Consider the following 25683-nt stretch of genomic DNA (forward strand, 5'->3'; position numbering starts at 1 on the left):
TGATTTTCCATAAATAATAGTTTTGTGATTGAATAAAAATGCGCATGCGTGCTTTCCAATATGTGTAGTCTATGCCATTAAACAGTGGAGGCCTATCAATTAACTGTCCCTCTCCTAGAAAACTATCTATTTGAGTTGTCATGATCTTTGGCTCTTGATCGTGAGATCAACAATTAATCTTGAGCACCTGCTCTGATACCACTTGTTGCCCAAGGTGACAACCCAAGAGGGGGGGTGAATTGGGTTTTCTAAAAATTATGTTCCCTAATTTTTACTTTGAATAGAATGCAGCGGAATAATAAGATGTTATTTACTTAAGCTCTAGGCAATTACAAGTAAAGCAGTGGAAGATTAAGCTAGAGCAATTATACTATGGCTTTAGGGTGCAATTGATCTAACATTAACTTATAGTTGTATGATCAATTTTAATCTATGTGTATGGTAAGAATGGAGTGGAAGCTAAGCAAATCACTTATAACTCTATAGAAACAAATCTAGAGATATTACACAATCAAGCATGAATGGAAGGCATGAAATACAAGAGATAAAGCATCACAAACACAAAGATGTGTAGTGGTTCGGTGCACCCCAGCACCTACATCCACTCCCCAAGACCTCTTGGAAATTTCACTATAATCCCTTAGATTACAGTCGGTTGTTTTACAAGCTCACAACCCAACTTGTTGTTTTGCGAGATCACAACGAACTCGGTCGGTTTTCACAGGCTCACCGACTAGAACCAACCGATTGTTTTCACGGGCTCACAATCCAACCCAGTTGGTTTTCCCAAAGGCTCACCAACCACAACCTTACAATGATTGTTTTCCGGGTTCACAATCAACCCGGTTGGTTTTCCCCAAAGGCTCACCAACCACAACCTTACAACGTTGGTTTTTCCCTTTGGCTCACCAACAAACCTTAACCCCTTGATTCAATCCCTTGATTGAATCAAGTTACAAGATATTAGAACAAGAGTTTAAATCAAATACAAGCTTCTCAAATAAGCAAATATAGCAAATGTAAATAAGTAAAGAAAAGAGAAGAAGCCCTCAAACTAATTTGTAGATGGAGGAACTCGGCTTCTTCTTCACTTGCCCCCTCTTCTGATTTTGCACGAAGTAGAGGATCTCCGAGGCAGCACACGGATGGAGAGGAAGCTTTGGGATTCACTTGGATGCTCTTCTTCTCTCTATTTTACTTTAAATGGCCCTTTTGTGCTTATGGAAGATTTTTCTTGTAATCTCTTTCAAATCTCTTCCCTAAATGTTTTCTCCCACTTCCATACCTTCTCCCCTAGCTCTTCTCTTGATTTTATAGCTTTAGAGGGAGTCCCAACAAAAATCTAGCCGTTAGAGACAAAAATAGAGCCGTTGGAATCAAGAAAAAACTAGCCGTTATGCCTCCCAGCGTGCTCGAGTCGACTCGGCTGAAGTAGGAGTCGACTCGGCTGAAACAGGAGTTGATCTGTGAATAGTAGTCTGCCGGCACTGTAGCTGGGAGTCGACTCCTGAAGTTGGGAGTCGACTCCTGAAGTTGGGAGTCGACTCCTGAAGTTGGGAGTCGACTCCTGAAGTTGGGTTCAGGAGTCGACTCCTGAAGTTGGGAGTCGACTCGAGATCACTGTAGCGCAGAAAATCAACTCTCTGTCTTTTTGTTTGTTCTCAGTCGGAGTCGACTCGTAGAGTCCCGGAGTCGACTCGAGCACTGTTCCTTGAAACTCTAGAGTGCCAGAGTCGACTCGAAACTTCCAGGAGTCGACTCGAGGACTATTCTTTTGAATTTTTCTTTGAATTTGCTCCTTCAACTTGAATTCTTTGAACTTGAAGCTTGGGCCAATGAATTGTAGCTTTCTTCCAACTTTTCTTGAGAACTTTGGAGGCCTTCTTGTATTCTTCCAACTTGCTATGTTCCTTGCAAAATAAATATCTTTCTCCTTGCAACACAAACATTAGTATTTATACTTCAAGGTTTTGTGATCATCAAAATCAATCTTTGAATCAATCTTTGGGTCATCATAACGTTGTATAGATGTACTAGTCCCTAAAAATATATAGATTCAATGAAAACTATAAACTACTTAAAAGGCCTCCCGAGTTATATGTGTTCCTAAATATTGATATGAATTGAATATATTGTACCAGTACTTATCATATGTATATTTTGTAAGAGATATTATAAATATGAATTACACAAATATCTACTTTGAAATGCTAACTTACTAACATACGAGCCAATGTATGCTGCTATTCAATATTAATTTTAAAAGTACAAATGAGTGTAATTATGTCATTCATGTCATGTTTTTGATATTGTAAATAGATGGTTTGTGGGACTGATACCCTCAACAAAGAGCCATAATGATGAGATAGTTGAACTTTTTTTCCTAAATGTGAGTAGATTTGAATCCATCTTAGATCATAACTGATTATAAAGCTAAAACTCTTAAAATTTATCTGCTGATTAATGAGGAATTATTACCTATTAAAATAACGATTCCAATATGCTGGTCAAAATTTGAGAACCGAACACAGCCTAAGTGTTTAGTAAGAAGACTACCACATTTCTCTATCCTAAAGATGACAATTTGCTTCCATGAAAACGATTGATATAGGATAAAGAGGAGACTTTTAGGGATAATTATTGTGCTTTGGAAGAGTTAAAAGCGGACCATGCAATGTTGCTGCTGCTATATCTTCACTACTAAACAAACTAAAGAGGGAAAGCGTGGAGTCTAAGTTATTAGAGTGATCTATTGAGGAGGAGCTGTATGTTGAGGTTGATGAATGTGATTATTTAGTTTTTTACTTTGAAAATCATCATCATGGGAATAAGGTAATTTCAACATGTACAATGTTTGAGGAAAATACATTGTTTATGCGTACTAGCTGTCATATACTAAACCAATATTTCGGAATTCTTAGTGCGTACATGATTACTTGTGATTGAATTGGGGGGTTGGGCAAGGATGTTCGTATGGTGTTTTCACAACTTTTCCCCTGTAGGATAATCTTGAAATTTAGAACTAGATATATTAGATTAACTCATCCTAAAAAATGACTCACTAAGAGTTACTCTATCAATTCTAGTGGTGCAGTTGAGTTGAGCCAAGTCGATTAGCTAGATGCTCGAGCTCAACTCGATTCAAAATACTTGGGCTTGAAACTCAACTCGAGATCTACCGAGCTTTAATATCCAAGCTCGACTCGATGAAAAAAAGTAACACTCTAGATCAGGGTCAGCAAAACCGTCTCGAACCGAATGGTTTTGGCCGTTCCGAGCCATCACGGCAGTTCACCGGAACGGTTCTGGCAACGGAAACGAAAATCGTTGTTGGAGGAAGAGAAGGAAAAGAGAGAGCGTGCAGGAGAGGGAGGGAGAAGAAAAAGGAAGGAGGCCGGCGGAGGCTGTGGCCGTTCTTTTATTTCGTTTGAAATAGGGATTCGATTGCTAAAAGATTCGCAATTTTTAAGTGACTGCCTTCTCTCTCTCTCTTCCGTTCGTCCTCTCCCTCGCCTCTTCTATTGTATCGGTACAGGCCTAGTATGGTACGATGCGGGTCCATACCGACTTATCCCGCCGGGCAGCCGGTATGGTGCCCGGTACCAGTTTCACTGACCTTTCTCTAAATCAACTTGACTTGACTCGATTATCAATCGAGCCATACTTGAGCTTAAGTTTGAGCTTGAATTCGAACCTGGTCATAGTAAAAAAATATGGTTAAAACAAAATATAACATAATATTACATTTTAAATTATTGAATTAATTATATATAATATAAATAAAATATAATATTATTAAAAATATATATACTCAAGTAGGCTCGCTAGCTTTTGCTTCGATTATTTTGCTACTCGAGCTTGACTCCAAAAACTCTTCGAGCTACTCGAGTTTGGCTCAAGCTTGGTAATAGTCCAGTCGAGTCGAGCTCGGACCCGAGTCGAGCTCGGACCCGAGTCGAGCTCAAGCATCTCGTGATCAACTCAGCTCATTTGCATCCTTAATTAACTCAAACCATGGTTTTAAATGCCAATGGGAAGTTGGGGAATCCCACCATCCCTACTGTTAGGACAAGGAACCATTTTGAGTGTTGGTAAGAAACGAGTCGAAAATGGATCGAGATGGGATAGGACATCCATAGTCATGAGCATCGATATGTGGGGTGTCTGCTTGCATGGAAAAATCGGGACAACTGTTTGACGATATTTAAAACCTTGATCCAGACTCTTCCTTATCAATGTTATCTAGCCTAAGTTGTTTCCTTTTCTTGGAAGATGAAATAGTATTAACATTGCTTGGTTGTTGATTTCCTTCATGAACTACTAGTGACTTAGAAAAAGTGTTGCAGGCTGTCTTGGCTTAACCATATTGTTCATGCTTCAAGGTAGATCTCTTTCATACCAAACCATAGGCTACATGTTAGGTCTTCTAGAAACATTCATTGACCACTAGCTGCTTTGATTACCATAGAAATCCATCACAAATGTAGCACCCTCTTTATAGACTCTCTCTTTAGGTCTTGTATTGAGCTTGACAGAGACTTGCTAATTTAGTCTTATTTGCTCTAGTTAGTTTTTATTCTTTGTGTATCTACAGAGAAAAATGGAATCCTTTAGCTTTAGCATGGAACATCATTCATATGTTCTTTGCTTCCTCTCACGCAATGGGAAATTGCAAGTTTACAGTTTTTGTTTTATGGTCGTAATTAAGGAGCATCAACTTTTGTATAATTCAACAGTGAGTCCCAATAAGGATAATTTGAGACCGTCTCCATCATAATATACTTCTTTGCATAATAAATCCTTGGAAAGCCTTGCATCCTTCTGTTCAGTGCTCATCCTTCTTCCTCCGGACTATCCTCATGCCTCCCCCTAATCTCCTTTTACTTATCGTGGTGAGATTGAGTATTAGCCGGAGCAATCCATTTGTTTTGATCAATTGATTGCCAAATCGGAATACCATCACATATCGGGGTATCATTACAAGTGGATTTCATTACTGAATTGAAATATTGTCACCACCAGCTTGCTATTTTGTTGAGGGCTTCCAAATTGGCAAGTCGACATTTTTTAACATGTCTTCGGTAATTCTTGTACCCTTACTTTTTTGGGGTTGGTTTAAGTGGACTCTTTCACATTTCTGCTCCTATCAATTGTGTTCGCACCTAAGCTCTAAGTCCGCTACACTCATTCTACCTCTGTTGTAATTGGCGATGAAGTGCCGGTGGGCAGAATAATGGATCATCCTGAAACTCTAGCTGGCCAACGATAGTGAAGGATTTGTTAGCCTTAGGTTAGAAGCGAAGTGAGCACCTTGAAAGCATTAGTTTAATAGGTCGTGTATTCATACATATGTAACTATATTAGTCAAAAGCAATATAATAGCATGACCTTTTAATTTTATGTTTTTGTCATGTGCCTCTCACAATGTAAGATAATATTTCTTTAGATTCTTCCTATTAATGGCTCGGCTGTCAATATTCCTCAGCATTCGGCCTACATCTTGGTAGATTAGGCTAGTGATCTTCAACGCAGGCTGGCCAAAATTTTTGATATTCACCATTTATTGGCCATCCCAGAAGAACTAGATTGAGTCTCTTAAAGAAGCGGATTGATGTCCGTTGAGGAGTACACCACCTGGATGAAGAACAAGAATAGCCTCTAAGCCGACGTCCAGAGCTCTCCGAGGGGAGTGGAAGAGACTAAAAAGGCTGTGAAAGGCTTGTAGAATAGAAATCTATCATAGGAAGGCATTATTATTTGTATCAGCCTCTTTGTTGAGACTTTAGTGGAATTCCTTCTTATGAGATAATATAATATTATTTATTCATTCAGCTTTTAGACCAAATTTATCATTTCTTTGATCTTCCAGCTGTTTTTTTGTATAGCACTGAGATCTATACTATCCATAATCTGAGGGTTTTTAATTAGATGTACCACTGGGTACTGAACTAGATCCATTCTTGCGTTGTGATCCTTCCTCTCAGCATATGAACTTGGAGTACATGTCACATAGAAAAACTCTAGAAGCACTCCTTGAGCAGGTCACTGGACATGCCACAAAACTTGTTTGCGCAAAGTTTCTCCCACACTAAGGGGACAAGCGTGCTACAAAACTTGTTGGCATAAAGTATGATGGCAGGATAGATAGGTATGCAGGCGTGCTTCCCACGTTAGAGAAGCTAGAAAGATGGTGATCAATGGGAGGATATAAGAGTAGTGTGGGTCCAGGAGCATTGAACTTTAAGAACCTTTGCCATTATCATAACACCATTTGAAGGAGATGGATTCAGGTAGCAATAAGGGTGCAGCCTAGACTACGGTAGTAGAGATCTAAGTTAATGCTACTAAGGTTGAAAGCTACTAGTAAGCTAAGTTAAGATAAAATGCATTAATATGTTGGATTGTCGAAGGACTTTTTTACAAAGTACAATTTCACTTATTTATACTAAAAGATAATAATATTTTATCTATCTTAGCTTATCTAATATGCTAGCCTCTCCTTCTTTGGCCTATAATGTGGTCTTTGGCATTTAGAATATTTTAGAAATTGATTCAGTCATGTCGGTCTAGTACTACTGGCCATCTAACTTTATTTGCCTTATATTGTGATTGATTATGGTAAAGTCTTGATCTTGTCGACCTACTCCTTCGCATGGTAGACGAATTCTACCTCTTCGGCTTTCACCTCCACAGGGGGACTTTTTGTGCCTGAACCCTATCTAGCTCAACAAGGATCACATGATTTCATCTGCCTTCATCTTTGTCCCCGTGGCGATTACCCACAGCCTCCAGCTAAGTTGTTGAGATGGGGTGTAAACACTAACCTTGTAAAGCCCTATAATGAGACGAGCAATTCTTCTCTATACCTATTACCTTCTTCGGTTCTTTCTGAGGTTTGTAATCTCAATATCAGACCCTGTATCATTGCCCACTTGGTACACCTCATACCAAGCGTTGGTATTGTACATATCTTGGTATTGACACTCGATACAAAAGGGCATATGGAGTCTCTTCACCCTACTGTATGGTATGGTACATCCCTTACCCGGTGATGCAGTCCGAGAATGCAAACCTTGGTTCTTCCATATATGTTTCCTCTATTTTATTCTCCTCTTTTTATTTGTCTTTTTCTTCTCCTTGTCCTAACCTTTCCTTTTTTTTATCTCTTGAAATCTTTTCTTCCCAATATCCTATTTTTTGCTCCATAGCCCTGATTAAGCTTACAAGTCCTCAAAATTTCTGCTTGGATTCTATAATAGCTTCTTAAACTTGGTCGACATCTTTCTTGCTCAAGTTGGTGCTTCCCTCTTTTTGGCTGTCAAAGTGACAAAGATGCCCATAGGTCACTCAAATAGGAAATGAAGTTAAATAAATAAGGACACCTATTACGAAGTCTGTACTGAAATCAATCCATGTGACCTACTGCTCTATTTTAATATCTAGAACATAATCTTGACATGTGCTAGCTATTATTTTTGTTATTCATGAATAGTTGAAGCATGCTGAGATCAACTGTCATTTGTGCTTCTATCTGAACTCTTTCATTTGCCTATGACCAGTCTATTGAGCAACCAGAAAAATTTTCTACCGCCTTTCACTTTCATTAGCTAAAAGGTAAACTCCATGTCTGTGAAAATGCATAAGAGTTTTAAAGCAAATACTAAGTTGGACTATGGTTTACATGTATATACTATGTTATTGCATCCATAATGGATTCATGTTATTATTTCTTGCATCCAAAACTTGCTCCTTAGGTTGCTTCCAAGATTTATCTGTTGTCTCAAATTTCCATCCATCCCTCTATCACTTTTTCTCTGTCTTGTCATGGTTATGATATAGCATATGAAAACTTCTAACTCCATATGGTATCTGCTATTTTGCTGATTCTGCTTGATTGTGTATTTGATTTACTGTTGTGTCATAGATATTTGCTATGTGCTATTAAAGTGGTCAAGTTAAAATATCTTTTGTGTACTGCATTGTTAGCATTTAATTTCTAAGTTCTCCTTTTCTCTTGGAAGCTAAGTATCCTTTCTCCTTGCTCCAGATGTTAAAATAGTGAAATTGAGAAATGTGTTGGAAGGAACGACTGTCCAGATATCTTCACTAATAGTTCTGATACATTCTTACAATTTCATTGCCTCTAAAGGTATATATTTTTATTAACTTTGTTGAAGTTGTTTTATGTTCCTTTAATTCTTGTTGGCAGTTTCTGTTCTAGTTTGGTAAATCTGCAATAAGTTTCTGCAGTCAGCACCATCAATACTTTCATTCTTTATCATTGTTATACAAAATGGTAAATGATGAAGAAACTTGGAAATGTTCCTTCTTGCTATATCAAGTTTTCACGACCAAGTTATAGAATTTATGATTATCTTTGAAGAGCGCAATGAGAAGAAATATTTACTGAATGGCCTCTGCTTATTGGAGCCATGCTTTATGTGTTAATGCTTGTGCCTAACAAAACCAAAAATGGCATTTGTAATTTTAAACATTTTGTTCCTTTTTATTGATGTCTATGAAGTTTATATCAGTTTCATTTGCTTGATGAGACGGATAAGGTCTAATGTGAATTTGAAATACATTTTTAGGTAATACTTGTGATAACTAAATGTTAAAGGTTTAGTACATGTGATTTCAAAGTTATGAGGATGAGGAACCTACTTATGTGACAGCCACAATGTATCTCTATATGTTTAGTCGTGTGTATAATCTCCTTTTATTTTTCACCTGTGTTCTATATGTTTAGTTGTGTATAATCTCCTTTTGCTTTTAACCTATAAGTTTCATAACTTGCATACTGAGAATTCTTTTTGATAGCTAGGTAGACTCCTTTTTTCATTGTCATAAAGCTTTGCTTTGATAGGGCTAAACACAAATCAAGGTTTAGAATGTTCAGGCAAAGACTTTCGTGGTCAAGGTACTCCGTACTGTCCTGAACTAGGCAGTATGGGGGTGTACCATACCATACCATCCAAAATCTGGATATGGCCAACCCTCGAAATCGGAAAACTGAGTGAACCACTCGGGACCGGCTGTTCGGAGTGGTACCGATGCGAACCAGACAGTCCCACCGGTTTGGGCTTGGGATCAAGCCTATTTGCCATTGTGGTCAGCCCAACTGCTCATGCGGAGAGCCCAGCCCGCTGGTGCCTAGTGCCTAGCCAGCTTGCGGCCGCATACTGTGCACATGACTTGTGCCTTGTGCATGTCCTGCGCGCATCACGTGCGTCCCAACGCCCGCTCGCATGTGGTGCGCGTGAGGCGTGATCACCCCACCCCAGCCTCACGTTTGCTCCTTCATTTCTGTTATTTTTTTAATTTTGGGGTCGAAAATTAGCCATAGTTTGAAAAACAGAGGAAATAATGTCAAATTTTTATGTTTTGGTGCCATTTCATCATATATTATAGGTTTAGAAAAGATCTACATGATGACACCAAGATCTTAAATTTTTATTCAATCTATAATTTTTTAAATTTAAAAAATATTTTTGGTTAAAAAAATTAAAAAAATAAATTTTAAAAATCACCATAAAATGAAAAATATGTTTAGGGATATGAATGCCACTATTCTTGAAAATTTTGTATTATTTTATTCAAGTTAGGTTATGAACATGTAAATAGTGATATAGGCCCAAATTTGAATAAAATTGAAACATAAGTGACTTTCCATGCATGCCCTTGGGCCGAAAAAAAATATGTAGCATTTGGGATGGGATGCTACATGGATGTAAGCTCAAAATAATTTTTAAAATAATATATATTTAATAATTAATTTTAAAATAAAAAATTAATAAACATAAAAATGATACAAAAATAAAAAATAGTACTACATGTAGGTAAATCAGAAGTATTTTTCGAAATAGAAAACATATTTGCATAGCATATTGAAATTTTATTATTTTTCAAAAGAATAATAAAATAACGATAAGATGAGATAATATAAATGCAGCATCCTTATTGTGGTTCTGCATTTTTCTGAATTAAAATAAAAATGTTTGACATGTATTTGGGTTGCTTGCACGAATGGATCTATTAGGAGGGAGTCGGAGCTTGAAATGGCTAGGATCATGGGGGCACCGAAGTGCAAGTGGTGTGACACTGAGTTCAGAATGGGAGGGGTAACCAAGTTGAAGAAGCATCTTGCTGACAGTTACCCCGATGTGTCAGTATGCCAGAAATGCCCTCAGAAGGTCTAATAGTTGATGAAGAACTTCGCTAATTTCAAAGCAGTGAAGGAGAGCACTACCTAGAAGAGGGTAGAGGTGGATTGTCGAGCAATAATGCCACCTTCCTACCATTTCTAGGATGTTAGGAGAGGGCTCTATTCTAGATAATGAGGAGGCATAGATTGAGGCTGCTATCTAAGCAAGTTTGGATGATTAGTGGCAGTAGGAGGAGATGGCCCGATATAAGGTTTAGTTTGGGCCCTCACAGTATGAGTCGTTTACTGGTTCGAGGGTTGTTAGGTTAGAGCCAGAGTTTAAGAGAGCCTTCTCAGTCAGGGAGGCTATCACAGAGGTGGGAGGGGCATATCAATTACACAGGAGCATTCGGTAGCAAGAAGTCCTCCAAAGAGATACCACAAGGTGCCACTATCAATGATCTTGATCCACATGCCTTTCCTAGTAGGGATGCAAAGCAACAGTGCTAGTAAAGGATGAGAAGAAAGATATGTGGAGAGCTATCACATTTTGGTTCTACTTCAGCCATATTCTAGCAAACGTGATAGGCAACATAGACTACCAGTTTGTTATTGCCTCGATATAGAGAGTAGGATAGGGTGTGAATCATCTAGGGCTGAGAGATATTGATGGTGAGCTCCTTGAAAGCAAGGAGCTTGAGAACTGGTTAGCTTCATATCAAAGCAAGTGGGGGACTTATAGACTGACAGTGATGTGATGAGTGGACGGGTCCTAATAGATGAAGCATCGTAAACTTTTTGATTGAAGCATCGTAAACTTTTTGATGAACTGGTTAGCTTCATATCAAAGCAAGTGGGGGACTTATAGACCTTCCACAAGTCAATTGATGATTTATATAAGGTACACGACGCATTGAACTTTCTAAAATTGATGGAGGATGTTGCCCAACTATGCAGCCCAAGAGGGAGGTGAGTGGGGTTTTTCAAAAACTTTAAGTAAAATGCAGCAGAATAAAAATTTGATGAATGCATGTTAGTTGTAACGAGTAAATAACAAAAGTAAATATGCAAGAGGTCAAAGCACACAAGTCATGCACCACAAACACAACAAATTTATAGTGGTTTGGTGCCAATCCTGCACCAATGTCCACTCCCAAAACACCCTTCTTAAAAATTTCTACTATAACCTTTTCAAGCTTACAGTTCGATTGTTTTAGTCGGGCTCACCATCAACCTAGTTGATTTTCACTAGCAATCAATCAAAACCACACTCGAGCTTTTTTCTAGGCTTAATACAATCTAATTCAAGGTTTGGATGGACCTTTTTTTAAGTTTCAAATTCTAAAACTTATCTCAGCAGAGTATTAGAGGAAATACAGAGTAATGAATCACATCTCCTAAAATTTAAGTACACAAAAATAAATAGAGCTCTGAATTAGTTAGTTTCTCTTGATTAGACTTGAATGCTCTCCACCAACTCTCCCAATAGTGGAGGATGATCTTTCAGCTCTTAATGAATGCATTTGAATATTTTTTTTTGGAAACTCTTTTCTTTTCGTTGGCTATTCAATTCATCTCTTTTCCATCTCTTATCTTTCTTTTGACATTTCCATGCATGTATACCACTGAAGAATGGTTTGAAGATACTTCTAGCCGTTAGACAGGTTGAAAGAGCCGTTGTGAGACAAAAACGACCATTCTGATTTACAGAAAAACTCTCTTACTGTTGTCAGACACAGACGGGTTGACTCGTCGTTTTCAGGGGTCGACTCGAACTATCTATTATTTTTGTTGCTCTCTTTCTTTCTCCTGTGACCATTATAGGGTTGACTCGTCCATTGATTGGGGTCATCTCGTTTTCTTCATGGATCGACTCTCCAACATACTGGATTTTACTACTGTCTTTTATCTGTGGTCATTTAGGGGTCGACTTGTTTGCTTCTGGGGTCGACTCTTATTTGACTAGAGTCGGCTTGTGATCTTCATGGGTGGACTCGCCAATATGGTGAATTTTACAGCTCTGTCTTTTATATGTAAAAATTCAGGAGTTGACTCGTTTGCTTTTAGGGTTGATTCTTTTCTGGTCGGCTCATGATCTTCATGGGTCGACTTGCCAATATGGTGAAGTTTATAGCTCTATCTTTTGTCGTGGCCATTTAGGGGTCGACTCGTTTGCTTCTGGGGTGGACTCTTGTCTATCTGGAGTCGGCTCGTGATCTTTTTTTTTCGTGATCTTTATGGGTCGACTCTTGTCTGTCTGGATTCAGGCTTGTGATATTCATGGGTCGACTCGCTAGTGAGCTGAATTTTATTGTTCTCTGTTTGTTGTCTGAGACTATTCTAGGGTCGACTCGTGAATGCATGTCAGACTGCATCAGTGTGCCGAGGTCGACTTATTGTAATCGAGGGGTCGACTCTTGAGATAGCCTAAGTTGAAATTCACCGTTATTGCATATGAGCATTCAAGGGACACTTCAAGGTATTTTTGGAGTCGAATCTCTTTGTGTAGAGTTTTGAATAAAAAGACTTCATTTCTCCATGTAGAGATTTATTGAAAAATTTCTTTTTGGCTTTCTGCAAACATTTTAGTATACTCTAAGCAACTGATTTGTGAACATTTTACTCAAATGTTTTTGCATCATTAAAATCGTTTACTTTTGGGTTAGCAATCTCACCTTTTTTTGTTGATGACAAAACCTTTGAGTTCCAAAAGAGAATAGTATACACAAGGATAACATCTTTTGAAACTTAATATTTATAAAGAAATTCACTTTAATTTTTGATTGAATTAGCTTTTACTCTTGATTGAGTAGAATTGGAATGGAGCAAAATTTCTTTGAAAGACTATCACATAGTTTTATATGCTGCCACAAGCAGTTCTCCCCTTTTTTGATGTACAAGTTGAATCTTTTTTATTACTCTTTCTTTTTACTTAATTTCATTCTTGCTTCTATTTATTCTTCTTTTGGTATTTAACTTTGTACTTCTCTTGGTATTTAACTTTGCACTTTTCTTGGTTTTTAACTTTGTACTTCTTCCCTTTTTGTCATGATCAAAAAGGTAAGCTTAAAAAGAGGAAAATTTCACAAGCAATCATTAGCAAGGAAGAATATAAGGAGAATTTAGTATCTGCCACCATTGGGTTGAAGCCTTAGTATCTTGTTCGGTAAGTGCGTATACCCGCCTTTAGGTCAAACACTTCTGCTGTGCATCTTGGGGTGCTCGGTTTGCTGGGTCTCCTTGAGTAGACTGAGGGGCTCGACACTCCTATAGCTCCTTTCCACGAGCTCAAACTATAGCTTCATGGCCTTGCGAACCACATGTGTAACAGGCTCCTCCAGGCCACATAATGGGGTCCACCACATCTATAACATTTGATTTCACCTAAAGGCTAAGCTTTAGAAATTGTACCAATAGTGGTAGACCTCTTCATCATTAATTCAGTGCCGTTGTTATGTTTACCTTGAGAATCATTTGACCAAGCATTTTTCTTCAGATTTTTTTTAGCTTGGGCATCACTAAGTCTTTCTCGATCACCAGGGCTTTTTTAACAACCTTCTTATTGGTGGGTAGCTCAAATGTGGTCACTGGTTGCTAGATCCAACCTCTAAGTCTATTCTCAAATTTTCTAGCCCAGTCGCTTTCCGCTGCTATTAATGTTGGAGCATATCTGGATATTTCTTCGAACTTTGCTATATATTGGGCAATGATCATACTGTCTTTCTCTAATTAGTCGAACTTCCAGAATTTCTAGTAACGGATGTTCTTGAGAAAATATTTCTCATAAAGACCTCTCTAAATACTTCCCAAGTGAAGGGTGCATCATCCGGCCCTAGCTCTCCTTTCTCCATTTTCCACCAATCCGCTGCTTTCCTCTGTAGCATGAAAGTGGAAAAAGCGACCTCCTTAATAGGACACCTCATGGCTTGGAAAACTTTCTCTATCTCTTTTAGCCAGCTTTCAGCCTCCTAGGATAAGGAGTACCCTTGAATGCTTGTGGTGCATACGTTTTGAAATCTGTCAAATTGACTCGAAGCTCCTGCTGGATCCCAGTACCCTATTGCTATTGTTGTAGTTGCTATTCAAATAGTATCTGCTATTGCTGCAGCTACTGCTGCATGAATTGCTACTACTATTGCATAAATTGTTGTTGTTGCTACATGAATTATTGCTGTTGTTTCTACTATATCTCTATCAAGGTCCGCCGTACCGATACCGGTCGGCGTACCGGTGGCCGGCCGGACCGGTACGGTACCGGTCCGGTCCGGTCTGTACCGGCCGGTACCGGTACCGTATTTGCCGGTACCGCGAGCCAGGAATTTTTTTTTCTTTTAAATGTTGTCTATTAAGTGAAGATTGATGTTTTTTAATTGCATTTTACATGATGTTTGATGTTTTTATGTTTAAATTTAGGGTTGAAATTTGAAACATAGATGATGCATGTTATGTTTTCCTCCCGTTCCAAATGATAAAATGATACACATAAAATATCTTCAAATTAAGATACAATCATTTACATACATTTAAAGCACTCTTGGATATCTAAAATCGGGACGAGTGCCGATGGCTCTCGTAGATATCCGGATCATAAGTATAATCAGGAGGAGGCAAATCAACCCAATCAGAAGAAACGTGCGTCAGGTTATAAGAACTGTCGGATCTCTCGCTCACGCTCTGGCTCTGAGAGGTGTCCTCTGATTGTGTAGGGGCCCATCCAAATATAACGGAAGCAAAATCTGATGCACCATATCCATATTCATCAGGCTGAGGCTGTGGATAATAGAATCCGTATCCGTATGCTGTCGAATCTGCTGTCGTATCCTATCTTCCTGAACGACCTCGAGGAGCTCGTCTTCTATATCCACGAGATCTATCAGGTGGTCGACCGTGGTTCGTATCCTGTGTAGCACCCATAAATTGGGACTCACCGGTGAAATAAAGACCACCCTCCGGCTGTGTCTCATGAGTACCATACTGTCCTCCGTTCTCTCCATGGCTAGAAGATCCATCACCACCAGAATCTTCATCGCTGCTAGTCCAAGTCTCCTCGACACTCTCCATTGGGACCCTTTGTTTTTCTTTCTTGGTCCTCTCTGTCTGGCTATGTCACCCTTGTCTGATGAGCATCTCTCGATCAGCTCTCTCGGAGGGTGTCTCTAACCAATCATGTGGTGACTGGCTTCTCTGTGCCTGCGGCTGATCAGCTCTGGGAGTGCGTGGAATATTGCGCTCAGCCCATTGCTCTGGATCGACCCTAGCTTCGGTGGCTATGAAGCTAGCTGGTTGTGGAGGTGATCCTGGCTCGTCAAGCTCGGGCTTCTGCTGCTGGCCTACAAGCCAGCCGAGTAGTGGATCATCGTCATCAGCGGTGAAGGTCCCGTAAATCGGATCTGTATACTTGAGCTCTGCTTCCTCCTGGATGCACTTTAGCCTCAACCGCAAATTGTAATGCACATAAACAAGGTCGTTGAGGCGCTTTTGCGTCAAACGGTTTCTTTGTTTGCTGTGGATAAGGGCGAAGGTGGACCAATTGCGCTCACAGCCACTAGAGGAAACTGTTTGGGAGAGGATCCGGATAGCTATCCGCTTTAGATTTCTCGCGGACCCGCCAAAATGCACCCACCATTCAGCTGCAAAAATATTATGAAAATTACATATATGATAGTTCCATAATAGTAACTAATTAACACCAGGTGAATGTTTTCCTGATGTGTCACGTACCTGGATTCATATTGTGTTTGCTGACGACAGCCGCTCGTTGGCCAAAACTGTAGCTGCCCTCTCTAAATAATTTGCTTTGTAAAAAATAAGCATTAGAAAACCATGTTAATAATTGAAGATGCCGATATACTTGTACATGCTGGTAATTACTAAATCATAATTACCTCTTCAAGACATAGGGCCGCTTTTTCTGGATCATACTCCATCTTGTAAATCACATTACTCAAAGCATCCAGAAGTGTTTCATCCATACCAATTCCATTTATGCTGTACTGAAATCGGAGGTTTAGGTAGTATGCTGCACATATACGAGACTATCTTAGCATAATTATATAATTACATCCATCACTATAATTATCACTATAATTATATCTTAGCTTACTTGCTAGATGCAATTCCGTACCCATTTGCGCTCCCCACCGTTGCTCAATGATGTTGATGTATGACCGGCCATGTGCTGGATCTGCCTCCATAATCTGATCCTTTGCCTTGACCATCATGTGATACAAAAACCCCTTCTGAGGGTAGATCTCGCTATCTACGGCCCGCAGCACTTCATATAATGGTTTGATTGCCTTGACTATTGTAGTAGCCCGTTGCCAGAATGGATGTCTCGTCACCAAGTCTTCTATCTTGCTCCCTTCAGTGCCGGCATAAGAATATCTACTATCATACCACTCGGGACTGGCAAACATCTGACGTAGGGCTCCTCTCTTCTCGAGTATGCTATCAAGTGTGATAAAGTTGGTAGCAAACCGTGTGACTCCTGGTCTCAGAATCTCTCCCCCTGCATACTTTCTCATTAGTGAAAGGACCCAGTTATGGTTATAAATATACCTGGTAATGCGTTGGGCTGTCTTCACCGTTTGTTGCACCCTACGGATCTTTCCAATGCTCATCAACATGAGATCGATACAATGTGCAGCACATGGGGTTCAGAAAATATGTGGTCGCCGCTCCATCAAGATCTGCCTGGCAGCCTTATATTGCGGCCCATTATCAGTGACGACTTGCACGACATTCTCCTCTCCTACCAGATCAATCACATCCTCCATAAGTTTCAGCATGTACGAGGTGTTGTGCACATAAGCCGAAGCATCAACCGACTTGTGGAAGAAGGTCTTAACATCACAGTATGTCAGAAAGTTGATGCTCCGCCTGGTCGGACCGGTCCAACCATCGCACATGATGGTTAGTCCATATATGGGCCACTTGCTCTTGTAGGAGTCAATCCAATTTTTCAGCTCCTTATTGTTGTCAAGAAGCTCACCGTATATGTCCTTCGGGCCTGAAGGAACTACACCGGGACCGGCAGCTTGTATAGCAGCAATGGCAGACCTGTAGTATGTATTGTCTGCCACATTCGCTGGAATGTGGCTGAAGTGAAACCAGGATCCAATAGCTCGCCACATAGTTTTCTTCTTATCCTTCATCCACATTGTGTCTAGCCTCTGCTGTCTTGAATCTCTACTGGGGAGAGCATGCGGATCTACATCATGAATTGTCGCTCCTTGTGGAATTCCTCTAGATGACTTCTTTCGGCTACCAAAACTACCCAGCATAGATGCAATCCGGCCACGTTCTTTGCCGACGCCCTCCCTGACTGAAGTTGTCCTTAAGAACTCTGGATCTTGTCTGGCCACCTCCTCCTGCTGCCACTGATCATCCAGGCTTGCATGCATGGCCGCCTGAATATCTGCCTCCTCCTCATCTAGATCCTCGACCTCCTTTGGCTCCCTAAAGTGATAGGAAGGTGGCTCTGCCGCTCGGCGATCGACCTCCGCCCTTTTCTTGGAAGCCATCTTCTTCGCTTCTTTGACCTCAGCGAGATTCTGCCTCATCAGCACACGAATCTCGCTAAGACATTTTGGGCACGTAGCAACCTCACCGGAATTTTCGGTTAAGTGTTGCTTCAACCTGGTTACCCCTCCCTTGAAAACCTTGTCGCAAAACTTGCATTGAAACTGGTGTCGTTGCCCCTCACTTCCAAGTCTTCGCCCATAAGACCAGCCAATATCACGCTTTGCAGGGTTCGTTTTTCTTGATGGCTCCATTTCTATCATAAATGTACAACTTATCAAAAAATTAAGCTAATAAAGTAAATTTTTGCATTATCTTATTATTTAAGTAATTTATAAACTTTTTTTTAGGTTACTTATTAACAAAATTAATGAAATAACATTAGACAAAAAAACCGCATCTTAAATAGTCTCCGCTGGATTTTTGGGCAGGACCTCCTCCTCAATTTGTGGGCTATCTCTCAAATCTTCCCATCTCTGATTACTCTTCAGAGGCTCACTTCTGGATTTTAGTTAATCTGGAGTCTGGACAGAGCCTCTCGTTCGGTTTTTATAACCGAACGAGCAAGGAAGAAGTGGCCGAGAGGCCACTTCGATTTTCGTGCATGTCTAATCAAAAAAAGAAGTGGCCTCTCAGCCACTTCTTTTTTATAAAACAAAACTAACGAAAAAGAAGTGGCCTCTCGGCCACTTCTTTTTTTGATTAGACAGAACAGAAGTGGCCTCTCGGCCACTTCTGTTTTTTTAGATGGGAAGGAGTGGCTGGAGGCCACTCCCTTTCCCATCAACAAAAAAAGCCGTGGCCGACAGGCCACAGCTTTTTTTTTTGTTTGAAAGAAGTGGCCCGTGGGCCACTTCTTCCTTAAAACCGTGGGCCACTTCTTCCTTAAAACCATGCGCGGCGCGTGGTTTTTGAAACCACGCGCCACGCGGTGGTTTCAAAAACCACAGCGCGAGGCGCTGTGGTTCCAAAAAAAAAAAAAAAAACCGTACCGGTGCGAACCGGCCGGTTCGCACCGGTATGAGGCCGGTACCGACCGGTACGGGCTCCGTACCGGCCGATTCGCACAAAAACCCGAAAAAAATCGGGTTTCTTCTGTTTCCGGTACCGGTCTTAGACCGGACCGGTACGTACCGGCCCGTACCGGCCGGTACGGGCCCGTATGGCATACCATGATCTCTATCATCCTTATCATATCTATTCTTGCAACATTTTGCTATTGCATTTAGTACTTACATCAGCTGGGAGGCACCAACTTGCTCATCGGGCTGAACTTCAAGTTCACCCGGAGTTCCAAATTTGGGGTATTACCACTGGGGTCACCAGGGCGCTCTTGCTGATGAGTACCATTGGCCGGTGAGGGTGAGATGTCCTCTTGCTGATCACAGGCTCCCAAGCATTAGAGCCATTAGCAAATCGTGTAGGCCTCCTAGTACACCCACGTCCACTCCCCGCACCATATCAACCAAAATACGTCATTATCGGCATCCATAAATTACTTTAATCTAAATGACCTTAACATCATAAACATGCCTCCTACTCATAGCGAGGATTTTAATTTTCCCCAACTTAGAGTTCTACCCGCATACACTCTCCTTGAACTTAAACTATAGGATCCTAAACCTTAAGCTTTGATACCACTTCTCATGGCCCGAACCCGTCAGTTGGATTGACCACGTGAACCCTCGAGCGGTGCCCTAAAGATCATGCAAGATCTAAGCTGAACAAATTTTCAATAACTTTGGAAATTAAAATCAACAGATAATAGCCAAAAAATCCAACTAAAAGCCCTTTACAATCAAATCATCAAACTTGTTTAATTACAAAATTTTCAAATGTTCTTTGGTATCACAAAATAAACTCACTAATGATTCCGTTGCTCGAACTTCATGCCTGACCCAATTGAGACTATACATCCAGTAGCTCTAAAAGGGAAAAGGAATGAGGTGGTGTGAGCTTTATAGTCTAATAAGAATCCTTTACACTCGCAACAATATAGATATAATAAATTTAAAATAAAGATTAACATAAAACCTCATAATGATTACTTACATAGCTCAAATAAATTCATATAAATATGCACACATAACTTTACATCATCAATCATATAAATTAGATTAGATTTATGATCAGTCTAAAACTCTTATTCAACAAAAGTTTTATATATATTATCTTCTGTTATTACCTAAATTTTTGATCAATAATTATCTTTATGATTTGGACTATCCACAATTATGCTTTGGTCTGTGACTGGCAAACCATAATTCTATGCTTCGACCTATGGTGGCAAACCAAAAAAAAATATCTGCGCTTCGGCCTGCAGTGGCAAACCAAAGTATCCGCGCTTTAGCCTATGGTGGCAAACCAAAGTATCCGTGTTTCGGCTTGTGGTGGCAAACCAAAATATTTGCACTTTGGCCTGCAGTGACAAACCAATGTGTCTCGTGATTGGCAATCCATGACATGTCCAGTTCAAATCCTTTCATTTAGTAATCAAATTATTCAATTTCTTCCATGTTAGAGAAAATATAATTTTACATTATATTTCTTGCCAAATGCCAAAATAACCAACATCATGTTTCAAACAACCAATTTGTAATCCGAGTAGCTAAAATCATTGATGTTTGATACGTCTATTCAACAAAGAAACATATGTTTATATACATTCATATCAAAACTTAATCAGCAATCATGCAGCAAATGATGCAAAACCTAGAATTATTGACACATGCAACAAAATACATATTATCCATATAGGTGATTATTTATAAGAATTCTTTCTTCTGTTGGTGACAACTTGCACACTAAGTATCCGCCCACACTTGGATCTACGTATTGGGAGTTTGAGAACCCTACTCAATGTTCTCTTGTTCAGAAGGTTGTTCCCCTATAGAACCAAGTCCAAACATAAAAAATCATCAAATGATAGCCAACAACTTGAAACCTTCCAATGGGTCCACTGGGGGCCCACCTTTGAGTAGAGACTCGGGACCACCCAGTAGATCCCCCTAGATTGGTTAGAGAGAGAAAAAGAGAAAGAGGAGAGAGAAAAGGGAAGAGCGAGGAGAGAGAAAGAGAAAGAAGAGATTCCTCTAAACAAAGGAAAGCTCCCTCTCTCTCTTTCTCAAAACATAGCAACGAAGAAGGAGATGTTGTGGTGGTTGGTGGGTGTGGACTCAGCAGCGTCCAGTGGTAAGGCAATGGCGACAACTGGTGGCAATGCAGAAGAATAAGGAAAAAATAGAGGATTAGAAGCTCGGTTCTCTCACCGGTGACCTGGTTATTTTGGGTGGCTATAGGGAACCACTCGAGAGAGCTCAACCTTCCGTGAAGGCCACAATGGGTGACGACCGTAGTGGCCAATGACAAAAGGAGGCAAAATAATGAAGAAAAGCCAAAGAGAATAAGGGACTCCCGTGGCTAAATTCGGTGATTTGCTGGCTTCAATCGGGTAGGCGACGGTAGTCTAGGGACTGGAAAATGGAGAAGAAGGTTTAGTGACCATTACCTCATCTCTGGCGAGGTCTTGGGCCGGATCGATGATGAATCTCAACAAAAGCTACGGGATTTCACCATGGAAATCGATGATGGTTGGGAATGATTCAGCGATGGAAGGTGCCTAGAAGGGGGAAAGGGCATTTTATAGGCTAATCTAGGACTCCGACGAGCCCTAGACTTCATGTGCCCGACGGAGTCAGGGAAGAAGACAAACTCCTTCCAAGAGTTTGCTTCTTCCATCTCTCATGATGTGTAATTTAAAATTTTTCCGCCTTGCCTTAATATTCGCGCGGGGGAAATGTTGGGCCTAGCAATTTTTTGGCCGGTCAATGGACTGGAGTCACTGGACCCTTATAAACAAAATCTAACCGATAATTTGGTTGAGGTTGTTGATTATAGTAGCCGCTCGAATGCGATGTCTTAAATGAAGGATATGCATCTAGGTCATACCTTAGCTATGTAGAATACGATCCGGTGAATGATGAGGAACTAGAGATACTAGGGACATTTTGTTCTATGTCGTCATTTATAGCAAATTAGCAATGCTGCGCCCTGAACCCCCTTATGAGGTCCATCTCCTGTAAGCTATTATATCCTCATGGGCTTTATGATATACACCATGGTCAACATCCTACGTGGCATGAGTGAAATGCAACTCACTCATGAATCGACTCACTCCAGGTGGCTGAGTTTTATGCACCCTTGCCATGCCCAATGCTACCTTTTTAGTTACCAGATGTATCACCACTCGAATATTCATTAGCATTATCTCTCATGTTGCAAGATGATTTGAGCAACGATTGTTCGAGGGCTCAGTGGTTTAGAATCTGAATGAATTGCTTCTTATCAATCCCTCCAATGGATCTATAGCTTTCTTTCCTTTTTCTTTCTTGCTACTCTGAGAAATTGCTTTCTTTCCTTGGCCGTCCCTATATGATTGGTTTTATTGGTTGGCTCAACTAGGCCCACCACCTTGGTTGGCCCTATCTCCCTGAATGGATTGGGTGCTTGGTGGCTTCTCCTTGGCATCTCTCTATCATATCTTTAGGAGGATATCCCAAACATAGAGCCTTGCAATCTCAATCGTCTCCCTCCTGACCTTCATGGTTGCTCTTCTTGCTCGATATGAGCTGATTGTGAGTGTGGCATGTGTCTCTTTGCCTATTGCGTTGCATTCTTCCCAATCTCCTTTGCTGTGAAACTAGCTTGTGGAGGAGGCGATCTTAGCTCATCAGGCTTTGGTTGTTGCTAGGCCTCAAGCCAACCAATCATGTGATCATCATCGTCACGTGCAAAGTTATTATGTAGTGGGTTGTCATACTTTAGCTCAACCTCATGGATGCTAGGCCATAGATTATAGTACATGTATATCAAATTATGTAGTCTCTTTTGTGTTAGGCGGCTTCTATGTTTACTATGTATTAAAGAGAACATTGACCGGTTGCACTCACAACCACTAGATGAGACTATCTATGAGAGGACCTAAATTGCTAACCTCTTGAGGTTTTAGACGACAACCTAAAATAAAACCCCTCATTCAACTGCAAATGCGGCAAGTACATTAGATATTAGACCAAGGTCTGCCGAATTGGGCCAAATTGCCCGATTCGGGCCGATCGAGCCGACCCGACGTGGGACTGAGTCGGTTCGGCGGCGGGACTCGAAACCGGCCCCAAACTGGATGGTTACGAGACTAGTTCCCCCTTTCCCTATGTTTTTATGTGGTGGGAAGGGTTCTGTTTGAAACCGCCCGGTTTGCACCGCTAATTTTGATGATTCAAGGAGGATTCAACTCAAAATGAGGTATGCTTTTTCTCTCCTATCTTATTTTCTCCTTTTTTTTTCAAGCCGAAGAATACCAAGAAATTTTCAAAATAAAGGGAGACAAATGTAGGGTGGTTTTCGATTCACCGGTGAGTTTTGGTTTACATATGCTATACAGGATAGAAACCACAGTGCACGATCTGGTAGAGCCTACAAGGATACGATTGCATATAGGAGATAGGCTCTTTAAGGTCATTCAAAAAATATGATGCAGCTCCATATACGTGGAGTAGGATCCATAGACGTATCAGGTTTTGAGTTTTATGTTGGATCCTATTACCTGCAGCCACAAACATCTTATAATCCATACGGATACGGATATGGATATGATGCGTCTGAGGTATCATTTTCCGATGGCTACTATCCTACGCTGCTTGGAGCATCTTACAGATTGGATTTGGCTACTGGTATATTCGGATGGGCCTCTCCACAGCCGAACTATTAGCTAGAGGACACCTCTTAGAGCTAGAACTTAAATGAGAGATTCCAGACTGATTATAACCCAAAGCGCATTCCTCATGAGATGACCGTATAGGACTAAACGCCGCTTAGTTAGAGGGGTGGGCTGATGTTCCTCCTAATTATGCAAATGATCCGGATATCTACGAAAGACATCGCCACTTAGGCAAGATTTTAGATATCGTTATTGCCAAGCCTCCGCCCCGATATCATGAGCCGGGGGTCGCGCCAACCGCCGCACATCCGTAGGAAACTCTCCCCACGAGCATGCAAGGCATCTTAACCAAACATCTCAATTATATAAAGCTAAAATAATTCAACTAAATAAATACAATCTTATTCTATTGACTAACTCAAGTCATAAAGTCTTACAGTTCTAAATACGCAGCGGAACAATTACCAATATGCAAAACTTAGTTCGTAAAATAACAAAATCTTGCAATGTCCAGCAATCATAATAAATGTCCTAGATAATAGTTCAACTTAAATAACCCTAATCTAAGATAGCTTGCGCCACAATCTTTCTAGTCGCTCTCCCATTTTGGAACCTCAATAGACTAGTTCTCGAAATCTGTAAAACAACAATAAACTGTATAATGAGCTAAGCAATCCAGTAAGTAATGAACACTCTAGCTAGATAAATCAGACAATAATATGCAGAAAATAAGTGCATATGCAGTACTAAAATAGAAATCCACATTTTTCTTAAGTTCTTAGAATTTTTTCTACGGATTTGAATTCTTTCAAATATTCAATTCATCTTGTCGATTCTGGACTATGACCACATGTTTCCTGTGGCAGGATCATACACCGACTAATCTTCTTGCGGTGAGTCCTTCAGGACAATCAATTGCCAACGTATCTGCCCCCATTGGCAGGGTCCTCAACATAGCCAGGTCGAAATTCAATTAGTTCTCTGTTTCATATTTCAGTTAGAAAATCATGCAGTGTCAAAACCAAATATCGTTCATAACTTGATTTCTTTCAATTTATCGGATCCAACTCAACAGCCAGGAACTATGACTATATGTTTCCTGTGGCAGGGTCATATCACCGGCTAATCTTCTTGCAGTATCAATGTATTAGCCCCCAATTGGCAGGATCCTCGACATTGCCCGACTGCAAGTCAGAATCTATTACGAGTTATTATTATCTTTTCTTGCATTACGTTCAATGTTCTAAACTGAAAATATGATATCGAATCAATCAAACATAATCCAAGTTGAAAGCAAATACGTTCAATCGGAACTATACAATATTCTAAAAATAGACATATAACACCATGCATCGAATTTGTAAATTAAGAATAACTCGACTCGAGAAAATATTTATAACTTGCTGATAAATCTAGAAAAAGGTTACATTACTTACCTCGCGAACAAGATCCACAAGAAATCCAATTAATTATGCAAATCACTCGCAAAACCTAATATCCAAACTCATATTCTTCTTTTGAAATTCATCACAACACACGCGCGCGCACACACACATATATATATAAAACTTAAATTTTAACATCCTTCCATGGCCGACTCTGTAGAAGTGCCTAGCACCCCGAGTTCGGGTTCATACCCGTAAACCACCCCCTCTCTTTATTTTTTTATTTTTTTTCTTTTCTTTTTCTTTTTCCTTCTTTTCTTTTTCTTTTTTCCTTCCTCTCCTGACTCCTCTCTTCTCCTTTGGCAAAATAGGGGGCCCGTGACCCCCCTTCTTCTTCTTCTTCCCTCCACGGTGGAGCCCAAGGGCGGCCGCGGTGGCCAGCCCTGACGGCGGCAGGAGGTGGCGGAGCAAACCCGACCACTTCCGGTGGCTGGTGGCGGCGAACATGGCCGGCGACAAGTGTTCTTGGGCCGAACAGAGCTCCCATTTTTGGACCCAATTTTCAGCGATTGGCCGGCTCAAAAACCACAATAAATCATGGCTAAACATTTGAAGAGGAGGAGAGGAAGGCCAAGAACTCTTACCTTAACTCCGGCGAAGGTCCGACAACTCTCTTCCTCTCCGGCGGCAATGGTAGAAGAGGACCACCCAAGCTACGGCTTTAACGGTTCTCTCCCTCTCTCTTGGGCGGCAACACGAAGAACCCCCCCTCTTCAACCAGACTTGGGTGTGGCGGCTCTACCTCAGTGGCCTCAAAGGAGAAGGAGAAGAAGCCCTAAAACAGGGGCTCCGTCATCTTTAGGCCGAAAACTTGGGGCTGGGCCAGTCAAGTGGACTGGGTCCAATTTCAGAGTCTT

At 40.6% G+C, this 25683-nt stretch overlaps 2 protein-coding genes and 1 pseudogene across 5 annotated transcripts in view; 1 reads left to right on the top strand and 2 right to left on the bottom strand.

Annotated features, from left to right (window-relative positions):
* The window catches only part of LOC103697260 (uncharacterized), a 54938-nt gene that overhangs the window by 16796 nt on the left and 12459 nt on the right, over window positions 1–25683 (top strand). For all 3 annotated transcript variants that reach the window (XM_088701255.2, XM_088701256.2, XM_088701257.2), the window contains one exon: window positions 8048–8149. In XM_088701255.2, the coding sequence (XP_088557381.1) occupies window positions 8048–8149 (102 nt within the window). The remainder of the gene's footprint in view (window positions 1–8047; window positions 8150–25683) is intronic.
* Window positions 14511–16714, bottom strand: LOC149753151 (uncharacterized). Its single transcript, XM_089924304.1, has 2 exons — window positions 15866–16714; window positions 14511–15774 (listed from the first exon to the last, which is right to left on the bottom strand). Exons 1-2 carry the CDS (start codon window positions 15873–15875, stop codon window positions 15251–15253), a joined length of 534 nt encoding a protein of 177 aa, XP_089780430.1. The 5' UTR covers window positions 15876–16714; the 3' UTR covers window positions 14511–15250.
* On the bottom strand, window positions 16015–17296 carry LOC148702935 (uncharacterized; annotated as a pseudogene). The gene is made up of 2 exons (XR_016395930.1): window positions 16248–17296; window positions 16015–16163 (listed from the first exon to the last, which is right to left on the bottom strand). The product of XR_016395930.1 is annotated as an uncharacterized LOC148702935 (transcript).

This window comes from Phoenix dactylifera, chromosome 7 (genome assembly GCF_051530095.1).
Source record: "Phoenix dactylifera cultivar Ajwa chromosome 7, Ajwa_hap1_PhDact_Kaust_v1.1, whole genome shotgun sequence".
Lineage (NCBI taxonomy): Eukaryota > Viridiplantae > Streptophyta > Magnoliopsida > Arecales > Arecaceae > Phoenix > Phoenix dactylifera.